This window comes from Mustela erminea, chromosome 4, assembly GCF_009829155.1.
Source record: "Mustela erminea isolate mMusErm1 chromosome 4, mMusErm1.Pri, whole genome shotgun sequence".
Taxonomy (NCBI): Eukaryota; Metazoa; Chordata; class Mammalia; order Carnivora; family Mustelidae; genus Mustela; species Mustela erminea.
This window is the reverse complement of record NC_045617.1, coordinates 44,326,338-44,340,090: the sequence shown is the minus strand read 5'-3', so window position 1 is coordinate 44,340,090 and position 13,753 is coordinate 44,326,338. Positions and strand designations below refer to the sequence as shown.

The 13,753-nt window shown below is 36.5% G+C and overlaps 1 protein-coding gene across 6 annotated transcripts in view; it reads right to left on the bottom strand.

Moving 5' to 3' along the window:
* The window catches only part of SNX14 (sorting nexin 14), a 94,347-nt gene that overhangs the window by 8,323 nt on the left and 72,271 nt on the right, over positions 1-13,753 (bottom strand). For 5 of the 6 annotated variants that reach the window (XM_032339122.1, XM_032339126.1, XM_032339124.1 and 2 more), the window contains 6 exons: positions 13,433-13,556; positions 12,989-13,153; positions 12,756-12,851; positions 10,116-10,207; positions 7,426-7,482; positions 6,628-6,830 (listed from right to left, as the gene is read on the bottom strand). In XM_032339122.1, the coding sequence (XP_032195013.1) occupies positions 6,792-6,830; positions 7,426-7,482; positions 10,116-10,207; positions 12,756-12,851; positions 12,989-13,153; positions 13,433-13,556 (573 nt within the window). In that variant the 3' untranslated portion in view covers positions 6,628-6,791. Of the gene's footprint in view, positions 1-6,627; positions 6,831-7,425; positions 7,483-10,115; positions 10,208-12,755; positions 12,852-12,988; positions 13,154-13,432; positions 13,557-13,753 lie in introns of those variants that run through there. The other variant, XM_032339128.1, reaches the window with a different exon arrangement.

Genomic DNA, 13,753 nt, shown 5'->3' with positions numbered 1-13,753 from the left:
CTAAATGTATGTGCATGTATTGTGCAGTGGCTTAAGAAATGACCTCAGACACTTTACAATTATAGATTGAATTGTGCGATTCAATTGTATAATAAAACTGGACATGCTCCTTGTCTTTGGTAGTTATTTCTTCTCTCAAGCAAACACTATAATCTGAGATGATATGACTGAAGGAAAACTTTGACAGTTTATCAACAGAATCATTTCCCTTGATCATAAGTCCTTTGCTATCTGATAATCCTCCCTATCCCCTTCCTCAAACAAAATATAGGAAAAAAGCACACAATTTTTAGGTAAAAGAACACAGTAAATAAAGGGTATTTTAAGTAATACTATTGTTACATTTTCGGACTTTCATGCACAGAATCTAAGGCAGAAACTGTTTTGAGGCCTGTAGTTGTTTACTAAAAATAAAAATGATCAAGCTAGACAATGTTGGGGATTTTAATTTATCTGAACTGGTTGTACATCTAAGAATCTTCAAGCATACTGATAACACAATAAACCAACTGTTACACACTGATCAACTGAATACATTAAATCCATTTTGTGGCAAAGCCGCCTTCAGCAGTTTGCAACAAAGAGTAATCTGATTTCTTAGAAGAGAGTTGAGGCTGTCAGTAGTCGTCCATTGGAAAAAGTTTCTCCCTCAAGGACTGTGCAGTCCCGTGGATATATAGCTAGGTTTGACAAAATTAGGAAAGGTTCCTGATTCATTACTCGGGACTGCTGTTAATAAACTGACACAATCTGGATGGCTTAAACAACAGAAATTTATCATCTCACCATTCTGGAGGTTAGGAGTCTAAGATCAACTTGGCAGGGTTGTTTTCTTCTGAAGACTGTGGTGGAGAATCTATTCCAAGCCTCTCCCAGCTTCAGGTGGACTCGGGCATTCCTTGCCTTATACCTGGTATTTTCTCCATGTTTTTAGATCCCTTTCCTTCAGTATGTCTGCCTCCATGTCCCCCCTCATTTTTTCTCAGGATTTATTTATTTAATCTGAGAGAGCAAAAGAGAAAGCACAAGCAGGATGGGCAGAGAGAGAGGGGAAATCAGATTCTCAAGCAGACTCCCTGATGAGCACAGAGCCTGACGCAGGGCCTGATCTCATGACCCTGAGTTCATAGCTGGAACTGAAGCCAAGAGCTGGATGCTTAACTGACTGCGCCACCCAGGTACCCCTCTATCCCTTTTTAGGATAAAGTCATACTGGATTAGGCCCACTATAATGACTTCATTCTGGTCACCTGCAAAACACTATTTCTAAATAAGGTCACATTCACAGGTACTGGGGATGAGGACCAAAGCCCTGCCATCTTTTCAGGGGACATAGTTCATCCCTTTAATAGTCCCCTGGCACAATACATACAATCAGCTGGGGTAACCCTGAAGCAACCACCAGCTTCTGTGACTTACACATTTTGCAAATGGAAGATTATAATAAATGTTATTTTTGTACTGGTGAAACAGGATACATTTTGGAAGCTGATTTGGCTCAAGTATAACAAATCAAAAGGCACCAATTTTCTTATCTGATGCAGTCAAAAGGAGGTGGTTTACCCCCCGCCCAAAAAAAATACAGTCAAGAAATGGGCAGAAGACATGAACAGACATTTCTCTAAAGAGGACATACAAGGGGCGCCTGGGTGGCTCAGTGGGTTAAAGCCTCTGCCTTCGGCTCAGGTCATGATCCTGGGACCCTGGGATCAAGCCCCGCATCAGGCTCTCTGCTCAGCAGGGAGCCTGCTTCCTGCTTCCTCCTCTCTCTCTGCCTGCCTCTCTGCCTACTTGTGATCTCTGTCAAATAAATAAATAAATAAATAAATAAACCTTAAAAAAAAAAAAAAAGACATACAAATGGCCAACAGCCACATTAAAAAAAAAAAAAAAAAGTTCAACATCCTTTGGCACCAGGGAAATAAAAATCAAAACCACATAGTATCACATTGGTCAGGATGCCCAAAATTAACATGTCAGGAAAGATTGGTGAGGCTATAGAGAAAACAGAACCCTCTCACACTGTTGGTGGGAATGCAAACTGATATAACCACTCTGGAAAACGGTATCGAGGCTCCTCAGAAAACTAAAAATAGAGCTACCTTATGACCTAGGAATTGTCCTACTAGGGATTTATCCAAAGGATACAAACATAGTATTCTGAAGGGGCACCTGCACCCAATGTTTGTAGCAGCAATGTCCATAATAGCCAAACTATGGCAAGAGCCCAGACGTCCAACAACTGATGAATGAATAAAGAAGATGTGGTATATATATGCAATGGAGTATTACCCAGCCATCAAAAAGAATGAAATCTTGCCATCTGCAATGACGTGGATGGAACCAGAAGGTATCATGCTGAGCGAAATAAGTCAGTCAGAGAAAGACAAATATCATATGATTTCACTCACATGTGGAATGTAAGAAACAAAACAGATGAACATCATGGAAGGGAAGGAAAAATAAGACAAAATCAGAGAGGGAGACAAACCATAAGAGACTCTTAACTATAGGAAACAAACAGGGTTGCTGGAGGGGAGGCAGATAGGGGTGGAATAACTGGGTGATGGGCACGAAGAAGGGCACTTGATGGAATGAGCACTGGTTGTTATATGCAACTGATGAATCATTAAATTCTACCTCTGAAACCAGTAACAACTACATGTTAATTAAATTGAATTTAAATTTTTAAAAAAAGATAGTTGCCTTTCTCCAAAGATTCAATTCCCCCGTTCCCTAATATGAAGGTAATTGTAATTTTTCTAACAGTATTCCTTTTCTTCCCTCTTTTGTTCTTCTACATCAGAAATTAGCAAAGCATAGCCTGAGGGCCAAATTCTGCCTGCCACTGCTTTAATTAAATAGGGTGTCACTTAAATACACAACCATTACCTGAAGTATTTGGCAGAAAAAAACCATAAATATCAAGTTAAGAAAAAAAATAAATAAAAATAAACTATTTTTCCCTGGAACTCACAGGCCGCAGGTTAAAGATTTCTCCTCTGTATATCCAGCATTGTCAAAGAGATTACTGGATACATTACAAAAAGCAGACCTGAAAGGGAATACAGTGAACTAGCAAGACCTATTCATTTTTTCATCCATTCATTTAAGTCAACATTATGCTAATGTTGACTATTTCTATATCTACAAATTACAATTTGTATATATATCATTACACAATCTGCTAAGAACAGTGGGGAATTGGACTTCTATTTATATTTCTATTGTAAAATCAAGTGGTTTTTAGTAAGTCAATAAATGGTAATTTAAGTGCTTACTTTCAATCATTTCTCAGAACCTTTGGGTATCTATAAATGATTATATAGAAAACACAATTTTATAATGTCCTTTTAAATCTGAAAACATCTTTCCATCTATTTTTCATTTTATCCCCTCAACCAGAAACACTGATCGTTGTTTCTACAAACACATTTCAGTATATGTGCTGCCGAAGCGAGCACTCTACAAACACATTTCAAAATGTGAAGCTCATGTACTAGAGGACACACATAAAGATAGAGAGAAAGTAATGTACAAAGTGAATACTTGAAATGACTGGAGAACATGCTTTTTAAAAAGGATCCAAAGAGTGCCTACTTTTGGAAATAAAAGCTTCTTTTATGGGGCAACACTAACAATCACATGAAGATGAAAGACAAATCTAAGTTTGAATTCTAACTTCACTCCTCTCTCTGGCTTTAATTCCTTACTTATATAGAAATAGTATCATCTCACAATTACTGTGATGGATGATAAATACAGACAAAGGGCTGATATCCAAGATCTATAGAGAACTTCTCAAACTCAACACACACAAAACAGATAATCATGTCAAAAAATGGGCAGAAGACATGAATAGACACTTCTCAATGAAGACATACAAATGGCTAACAGACACATGAAAAAATATTCATCATCACTAGCCATCAGGGAGATTTAAATCAAAACCACATTGAGATACCACCATACACCAGTTAGAATGGCCAAAATTAACAAGACAATAAACAACATGTGTTGGAGAGGATATGTAAGGGGAACCCTCTTACACTGTTGGTAGGAATACAAGTTGGTACAGCCACTTTGGAAAACAGTTGGAGATTCCTTAAGAAATTAAAAACACAGATACCCTATGACCCTGCAATCGCACTACTGGGTATTTACCCCAAAGATACAGATGTAGTGAAAAGAAGGGCCATCTGTATCCCAATGTTCACAGCAGCAATGGCCACAATCGCCAAACTGTGGAAAGAACCAAGATGCCCTTCAACGGACGAATGGATAAAGAAGATGTGGTCCATAGATACAATGGAGTACTATGCTTCCATCAGAAAGGATGAATACCCAACTTTTGTAGCAACATGGTTGGGACTGGAAGAGAGCATGCTGAGTGAAATAAGTCAAGCAGAGAGAGTCAATTATCATATGGTTTCACTTTTTTGTGGAGCATAAGGAATAACACAGAGGACATGGGAAGATAGAGAGGAGAAGGGAGTTGGGGGAAAGTGGCGGCGGGGGTGGGGAGATGAACCATGAGAGACTGTGGACTCTGCAGAACTAACTGAGGGTTTTGGAGGGGAGGGAGGTGAGGGGTTAGATGAGCCTGGTGGTGGGTACTAAGGAGGGCATGTATTGCATGGAGCACTGGGTGTGATGCATAAACAGTGAATTCAGGAACACTGAAAAGAAATTCTAAAAATAAATAAAAAATTAAAAAATAAAAATAAAATAAAATGTGATAATGTAGATAAATGCCTGGCTGACAGAGACTGCATCTAGTTCCTTTTTCTTTTATAATGTGAATGATTACTTTTGTATGTGTAGATTTTTACACATCATATTTTCTTTAAATAAGAGCTCACCCACTGCTATTAACTGAATTGTATCCTCCTAAAATTCTTATGTTGGGAGCACCTGGGTGGTTCCATTAAGCATTTGCCTTCAGCTCCGGTCAATATCCTGGAGTCCTGGGATTGAGTCCCATGTTGGGCTCCCAGATCCTCAAGGATTCTGCTTCTCCCCCTCTTTCTTCCTCTCCCTCTGTCTCTCTCCCTGCTCATGTTCTATCTCTCAAATAAATTAATAAAATCTTAAAACAACAACAACAACAACAACAAAAACCTCTAATGTTGAAGCCCAAAACTATTTTAACACAAAAATTCTCCATATTTGGAGATGAGTCCTTTAGGAGGTAATCGAGGTTAAATGAGATCGTAAGAGTGGAACCCTAATCCAATAGGACTGGTGGCCTTATAAGAAGGAGAGAGAGAGAGATCTCCTTCTCTCCTCCCTCACACCTACACAAAGAGGTAGGGGCACATGTGAGAAGGTGGACAAATGCAAACCAAAAGAAGAGGCCTCAAGAATGAAATCTACCTTGTCAGCACCTCTTCTTGGACTTCTACCCCCCAGAACTGTGAGAAATAAATTTGTTGTTTAAGCCACCCAGTCTGTGGTATTTCATTATGGCAGCCCATGCAGAATGATGCACTCCTAACAACATTTTTCTCATCTAAATAAAGAGAAAATCACAATTTATAGGACACTATGTAAGAATAGCATAAAAAGGGCTGTAAAATATTTTATTTTTCCAGTTTACCATGACATTTTAAATAACAGTATTTAAAATGCTATGGATTTAAATGTGAAGAGTTAACCTGATTCATCTTCTACCTATCCCCGGGAAATTAGTAAATGTTTAAGGCTTGGTATTAAAGCACTGATTCACAGAAACTCATATATATTCTAGAATTTTCAAGCAATTAAAAATATTAAAAAACTACTAACAAAGTCTTTTCAAAAACTGTAATACCTAATAACCATTTTTTTAATACCTTGGGAAAAAAATAAGTGAATAGTATTAAATAGGTTAATTTCTAAATTGTATTTAGTTTCGTATTACCTAGCTTAGTATCTAATACATAGCTCAAACTCAGTAAATGTATTCTAAATGAATGCTACAACCAGTTAGCAAATACAAAACTCTCAATCTTGAAAGACAAATTTGTTTCAAGGAGAAAAGTAGAGCATGGGAGGGAATTGTGAGTACAATTCTGAACACTGACTCTAAAATTTTAAATTAACTTTCCTCAAGAAATACAATTATTTTCTGTGTGGAGAGACAACAGACATAAACCAAATATCTTCTTGACTAAACTGTTTACATAAGATTTTGGAATATGGCTACTACATTCATTCAATAAAATGCAACTGCAACCCCACAATCACAAACATCTGTAAGTAGTCAGTGTTCACATTTCAAAAGGGGTATAATTGTCAATCCAAAAAAGAGTAAGGAGTAGTCCTTTGTTTCTTATGAAAAACTCATAAAGAATGTCTTCTTTACAGGCACGTAGTAATACAGAAAATAGGAATAAGAAGAAAAAAAATCTACTAAAATGTATTAACTCTAAATAAGAAAGCAAAACAGATCTTACTCCTGTTTCTCCATACTAAACATAAATATTTTCAAAGTGATAGAATACAAAGAGTATTGTTTTATCTGTTTGCCCTAAGAGGATTATGAATTATCTCTTTAAAAACGGCAACAACAAATGACAGCTGTTATAAAATTTGGAAAACAGGTAAAAAAAAAAAAAAAGAGAGACTATGAAACCCAATCACTTGTGACCATTATTAAGTTTGTGTTAGTCTTTATTAAAACAAAAAATCAAAATTTCAGACACTGGATTACATGATATATACAAGAATATACAAAAGTAAAAGAAAATACTACACTAGCACAGCAGAAATTTGTTATCTATCTGGTATTCTTTCCCAAATCCAAATGCTTACATCCAGGAAGTCACAGAGGTAACTTCTTTTTGTACCTAAAAGTAGAAACAGATCTACTTAATAGAAGACAACAAAACAGGGTTCATTTGTGAAGTGCCTAATGATTCCACTGTATAAATATCTTAACCTAAGAAAGATATATATAGATATATATAGATTTATATATATCCCCTCCAGATTCAATACAATAATATTATTACCATTCTCCAATTCCAACTCATTTTGTACTCTTGGGTTCACGTAAGCTCAACTGCCCCAAAACACTCAAGTCTAACTTATATAGCCTTCAGTGTTACAGACAGAGAACAGCCTAAAGAGCTTGGAACTTTCTAGTGCTAGGATTTAAACTTACATCTTCCTCCGGAAAGATTCTGCAGGGTATAATGTTTCTATCTGCTTATAATTAGGAAGGAACAAAGTCAAAACACAGGCTATTCCTTTCCTATCCCCCCAAAACCAACTCTATGTCTTAACCATGTTGAAAAAAGAAAATATAAGGAGTCATATATTAAGGCTGTTTATTTTTAAAAGGATCATAGCCACAAGGGTTTCCTTGATTTTTGTGTCCCTAATTAAGATGTCAGCATATCATTAAAAACATTAAGAATAAAACTACTGCTTCTCTGTTACCTTATTGAGCTCGGGAAATAGTTCTTGTATCACAATGTCCAATAAAACGTAAGTCAGCTAAAGCACACACACAAAAAAAATTTTAAGGCATTAGATAAAAGCCATAAAAATGATAAGAGCAAAATTCAGGACTGTGGTTACCTCTAAACGAGAAGGCTGGGAACAGAACTCAGATACACATGTCTTCATATGTGTACATTTTATTATTATGCTGCATAAATGTTAAAGACACAAGCAGGACACAAAATTTTAACTATAAAGATCTCAACAAAATATGTACAGACTGAACTATATATATAATTTATTCTATGTAATCTAAATGATGGAACTCTTAGTTTTTAAATTTTTGCTTTATTTCATGAATTTTGTATATGATTGAAGTCAAAACAACTCATGTTGTAAAGAAAAAAAAAGCACCTCTGAACTCTAGAGAACTGATGGCTACCACAGGTGAGGTGGGTGTGCAGACGGGTGAAATAGGTGACGGGGATTAAGGAGTGTGCTTATCACGATGAGCACTGAGTAACGTGTGAAATTGTTGAACCGTGATAATGTATGTGTGAAACTAATACAACACTGTATGTTAACTATACTGAAATTAAAACAGAAAATTTAATTTAAAAAAATAATCAGCAAAAAAGAGTAGGAGATAAAATAGTGTTTTTTTCTATCTGAATGGCTGACGTGCACTGTCTTGATTTAATGTAGTGTCACATCACAATTAATAATATACCAGACACCCTACAGTGGGTCCTTCAAAAAACCTAGCCAACATTTCTCTACACCAACAACAAGACAGAAGAAAGAGAAATTAAGGAGTCAATCCCATTTACAATTGCACCCAAAACCACAAGATACCTCGGAATAAACCTAACCAAAGAGGCACAGAATCTATACTCAGAAAACTATAAAGTACTCATGAAAGAAACTGGGAAGATGCAAAGAAATGGAAAAATGTTCCATGTTCCTGGATTGGAAGAATAAATATTGTGAAAATGTCTATGCTACCTAAAGCAATCTACACATTTAATGCAATTCCTATCAAAGTACCATCCATCTTTTTCAAAGAAATGGAACAAATAATCCTAAAATTTATATGGAACCAGAAAAGACCTCAAATAGCCAAAGGAATATTGAAAAAGAAAGCCAAAGTTGGTGGCATCACAATTTCGGACTTCAAGCTCTATTACAAAGCTGTCATCATCAAGACAGCATGGTACTGGCACAAAAACAGACACATAGATCAATGGAACAGAATAGAAAGCCCAGAAATAGACCCTCAACTCTAGGGTCAACTAATATTCGACAAAGCAGGAAAGAATGTCCAATGGAAAAAAGACAGCCTCTTCAATAAATGGTGTTGGGAAAATTGGACAGCCATATGCAGAAAAATGAAATTGGACCATTTCCTTACACCACACACGAAAATAGACTCAAAATGGATGAAGGACCTCAATGTGCGAAAGGAATCCATCAAAATCCTTGAGGAGAACACAGGCAGCAACCTCTTCGACCTCAACCGCAGCAACATCTTCCTAGGAACATCGCCAAAGGCAAGGGAAGCAAGGGCAAAAATGAACTATTGGGATTTTATCAAGATCAAAAGCTTTTGCACAGCAAAGTTAACAGTTAACAAAACCAAAAGACAACTGACAGAATGGGAGAAGATATTTGCAAACGACATATCGGATAAAGGGCTAGTGTCCAAAATCTATAAAGAACTTAGCAAACTCAACACCCAAAGAACAAATAATCCAATCAAGAAATGGGCAGAGGACATGAATAGATATTTCTGCAAAGAAGACATCCAGATGGCCAACAGACACATGAAAAGTGCTCCATATCACTCGGCATCAGGGAAATACAAATCAAAACCACAATGAGATATCACCTCACACCCGTCAGAATGGCTAAAATTAACAAGTCAGGAAATAATAGATGCTGGCGAGGATGCGGAGAAAGGGGAACCCTCCTACACTGTTGGTGGGAATGCAAGCTGGTACAACCTCTCTGGAAAACAACATGGATGTTCCTTAAAATGTTGAAAATAGAACTACCCTATGACCCAGCAATAGCACTACTGGGTATTTACCCTAAAGATACAAACATAGTGATCTGAAGGGGCATGTGCACCCGAGTGTTTATAGCAGCAATGTCCACAATAGCCAAACTATGGAAAGAACCTAGATGTCCATCAACAGATGAATGGATCAAGAAGATGTGGTATATATACACAATGGAATACTATGCAGCCATCAAAAGAAATGAAATCTTGCCATTTGCGACAACGTGGATGGAACTAGAGCGTATCATGCTTAGTGAAATAAGTCAAGCAGAAAAAGACAACTATCATATGATCTCCCTGATATGAGGAAGTGGTGATGCAACATGGGGGCTTAAGGGGGTAGGACAAGAATAAATGAAAAACAAGATGGGATTGGAAGGGAGACAAACCATAAGTGACTCTTAATCTCACAAAACAAACTGAGGGTTGCTGGGGGGAGGGGGGTTGGGAGAAGGGGGGTGGGATTATGGACACTGGGGAGGGTATGTGGTTTGGTGAGTGCTGTGAAGTGTGTAAACCGGGCGATTCACAGACCTGTACCCCTGGGGATAAAAATATATTATATGTTTATAAAAAAAAAAAAAAACCTAGCCAACACTAGTTAACGTGCTTTGATGAATTTTACCTGCTTATTGAGAACTGGCTGTTGTAAGCCATCAAAGAGAAGTCGGATGCTTTCATACTTGGCTTCTTCACCGATACACTTGACTATCAGATCTAAAAGAGAAAACCAAATGTGAAACATTTAACATTATAAGCGGACTCATCATTAACTGGACCAGAAAGCAAAATCTTCACCCTGTTTCCCAGGTATTACACAAAAACTATAACTCTGCATTTCCTAAACTAGTGTTCTATGAGGGGCTCCTAGAAAAAAGGCTTCTACACTCAAGTTAAGAAACTCGCCCTTTGGTAGATTCACAATGCACAAAGTATACTACAAGCTCTGAGGAATGTTGCAATAAAGAAATCTACTTATACTATTAAGTGATAAAAGACAGTTAGAAAATAATACATATTATGTTATCCCATTCAGGTAAAACAAATAAAACCAAATCCTAGAAGTCTGTGTATACATTTGTACACACATGTACAGAAATGCATAGAAAAATGTGAGTATTAATACCAAACTGATTAGGGAGAAATGGCTTCTATTTTTTACTCTACATACTTTTCATAATGTTTGAATATCTTAATATCAGAAAAGAAGTTTAATTTTTGAACACTGACTTTCCTCAATGGCTATGACCTCTTGAATTTACTTTTGTACTTTTTGTGTAATTATTACTAACCATCTTACAGAACGATCTTTTGGGGAAATGTTTAAACACTAATTTAGGATCCAAAAATTTCTGATACATATTTGATTGCACAGCTGTCATATATCATTTCTCTTACCAAAGAGTCAGTACTTACTGAAAAAAATCTCTGAATGTTTTCCCCAGAAGAGGAAAATAAAATTATTCTTAAGAAAGTGTTCAAATATTTGTCCTTTCCCCTGTCCCCCAACATAATAAAACTATTAATTATGTTCTTAAAAAGTTTTCACCTTATGTTTGCTTCTAGGAGATAAATCTAACCCTAAGAAGCAAAGGCCAAATTAAATTTATAATAAGCATAGCAGATCCTTGATATTTTCATGACATGTAGCCTGATATGGACGAGTCCCTGAGTAAGAAACGAGGGGTAGAGAACAAAAGGAAAACATGCTAAGTTTACTGACTAAATTACTCCTTCCAAAGGAGTCTTTAAGTAGATGTGATTCAGATTTGTGCCTCAGCAAAATAATAAATTAATACATCCACTGGCTTCTGTGTTGTCTCTAATATCAAAACTAAGACTGTTAAAGCCATGAATGCTAAGGGCTGCTGTTACAAAATAGGTAAGAAATTATTTCATCATTTACCTACAGAAGACTTAGCCCAAAATAGCTTCTATTCACTTTTATATTCAGATCAGGGATTTAACTTAACTGTCTTCATAAAGAGCAGCAGGACTATTCAGAGACTAATTGTTCAATGATGAGGATTCTCTAACACACAGTCCAAAGGCCTCTTTTCAAGTCCTACTCTGTATTTTCTCTCTGGGCATGATTATCCACTACACAAAACTCCCATTATCTCTATCTTTTACCATTTGTTTCTCTAATTTCAAAACCTGGATGGATATCTAACCCTTTATTAGACAGTTCCTCCTGAATAATGTACAGGCAATTCACACTCAAAATATTCTAAACTAAGTATCCTCTGCTTTGACCCTTTGATGTTTTTTCCTTGTATTTCCCACTCTATAAAAGGTTACTACCATTCATTTATCTTATGGCTCAAGCCTACCTCCTTTACAGAAGTGATCATTCTCTTCCTCTGAGATACTCTGTGACTTGAACATGCCTCCATCACATGTATGTTTTGTCTGTATACCTGTCTTCCTGCTAGACGGAACTACTCAAGTATACTTTTATAGGCCTTGCTCTCCACACAGTGCCTGACATGTGGACCAGTAAATTTAGAATGAATTAATTAATTCTGATCTTTTACTCATAAACACTATTGTAGTTCTTCTCAGAGCATAGCGGGTGGCAGGATTCCAACTGTCCCACAAACATATCACTTACATCAGTCTGATTGAAGTTGCTGCTACAAGAATCTGGCTACTGTATTAGCAAAAGCCTTTCTTAGTTCATAGTGCTTATATCATAAAAACCAAATTTAATTAACTAATAAGTTAATTTTGCTTGGTTTCTGTAACTATTTCTAAAATGGTAACTCAAAATAAAAATTAGTTTCAATAATCCAATTTATACCTTGTGGGGTGCCTGGATGGTTCAGCTGGTTAGGCATCTAACTCTAGATTTCAGCTCAGATCCTGATCTGGAGTTTTGAGATTGAGCCCCACATCAGGCTCCACACTTGGTACAGTTTGTTTGAGATTCTCTCTCTCCCTCCTCCTCTGCCCCTCCCCTAACTTATGTGCTTGCTCTCTCTCTCCAAATAAAATCTTTTTAAGATTTTATTTATTTGAGAGAGAGAGAGAGCGCAAGCATGAGAAGAGGAGAATCAGAGGGGGAAGCAACCTCCCTGCTAAGCAGAGAGCTGGATACGGGACTTGATCCCAGGACTCCAGGATCATGACCTGAGCCGAAGGCAGTCGCCCAACCAACTGAGCCACCCAGGCGTCCTCTCCAAATAGAATCTTAAAAGAAAATTGCTATACATTGTGATCTCAAAGAAATGCTTGTCTATATTAAACTACTTAAATATTATACCTGGAATGTAATTCATCATTTCTTCAAAAGTCTGTTTTGCTCGTTTTTGCTTATCTTGGAGAGAGCGAGGTTCAGTGTTTTCACAGAATACAGCATCTAAAAAGAGACAAAAAAATATTCACTAGAATTTTTACCTGTTACAAATTACTTCATTACAGAAATCCTAGGAAACCAATGAAAAGCAAGACACAAAAGCACATTAAACATAAACAAACACATGACAAAATACAAACCTCTGAGAAGTGTTATGAGTGAGACCAAACGGTGCTCCTGGAACAGTTGTTCTAGTTTACAATGAAGATAGTAGTCAGTATACATTTCCAGGGTGTTTTTAAACAGGATTCGAGTTCCCATTAAGAGATGATGAAGCCAGTCAGGAACTTGGAAGACCACCCGTCCTGAGAAGGATGATATGAAATATTTTGTAACGATAAACAGATATTCTAAACATTCTCCAGTATAAAAAACCATAAACGGTCAATATTTTATTTGTAAACGTTAGTAACTTTAGTATGTTCAAGACCCAATTATATAAAATTCTTATAAAAGAAGTATCTTCAATTTAAAAAGAAGTTACAATGGGACAATAGTGAAGAGCATTATTAATTTGTATCACAGAAGAAACGATACATAAATGAAAAATAGGTCTTCGCAGTAACCACATGTATCTTACCTACCTACATACATCAGGTAATCATAGACTCCTTCTACAGTCATCATCTCCATAAAATAATTCTGGTTTTGCTTTCTTTCTGTATTCTCAGCACGGTTTGCATTATTCTTAAACAGATCACTGAAAAGCTAATGTAAAAATTGGAATAATAAAGAGAAAAATAGTTTATTACACCTGAAGGTAACAATCACTAAAGCTAATGTGAACAGAGCACAGGCACTTATACTTTTCCAACCAAAACAGAATTATCAGATAGATTAAGCTCTGCCTCTAAAGTTTCATGTTTATGCCCCAAATTGAATAAAAAATACATATTCCTCCCAAA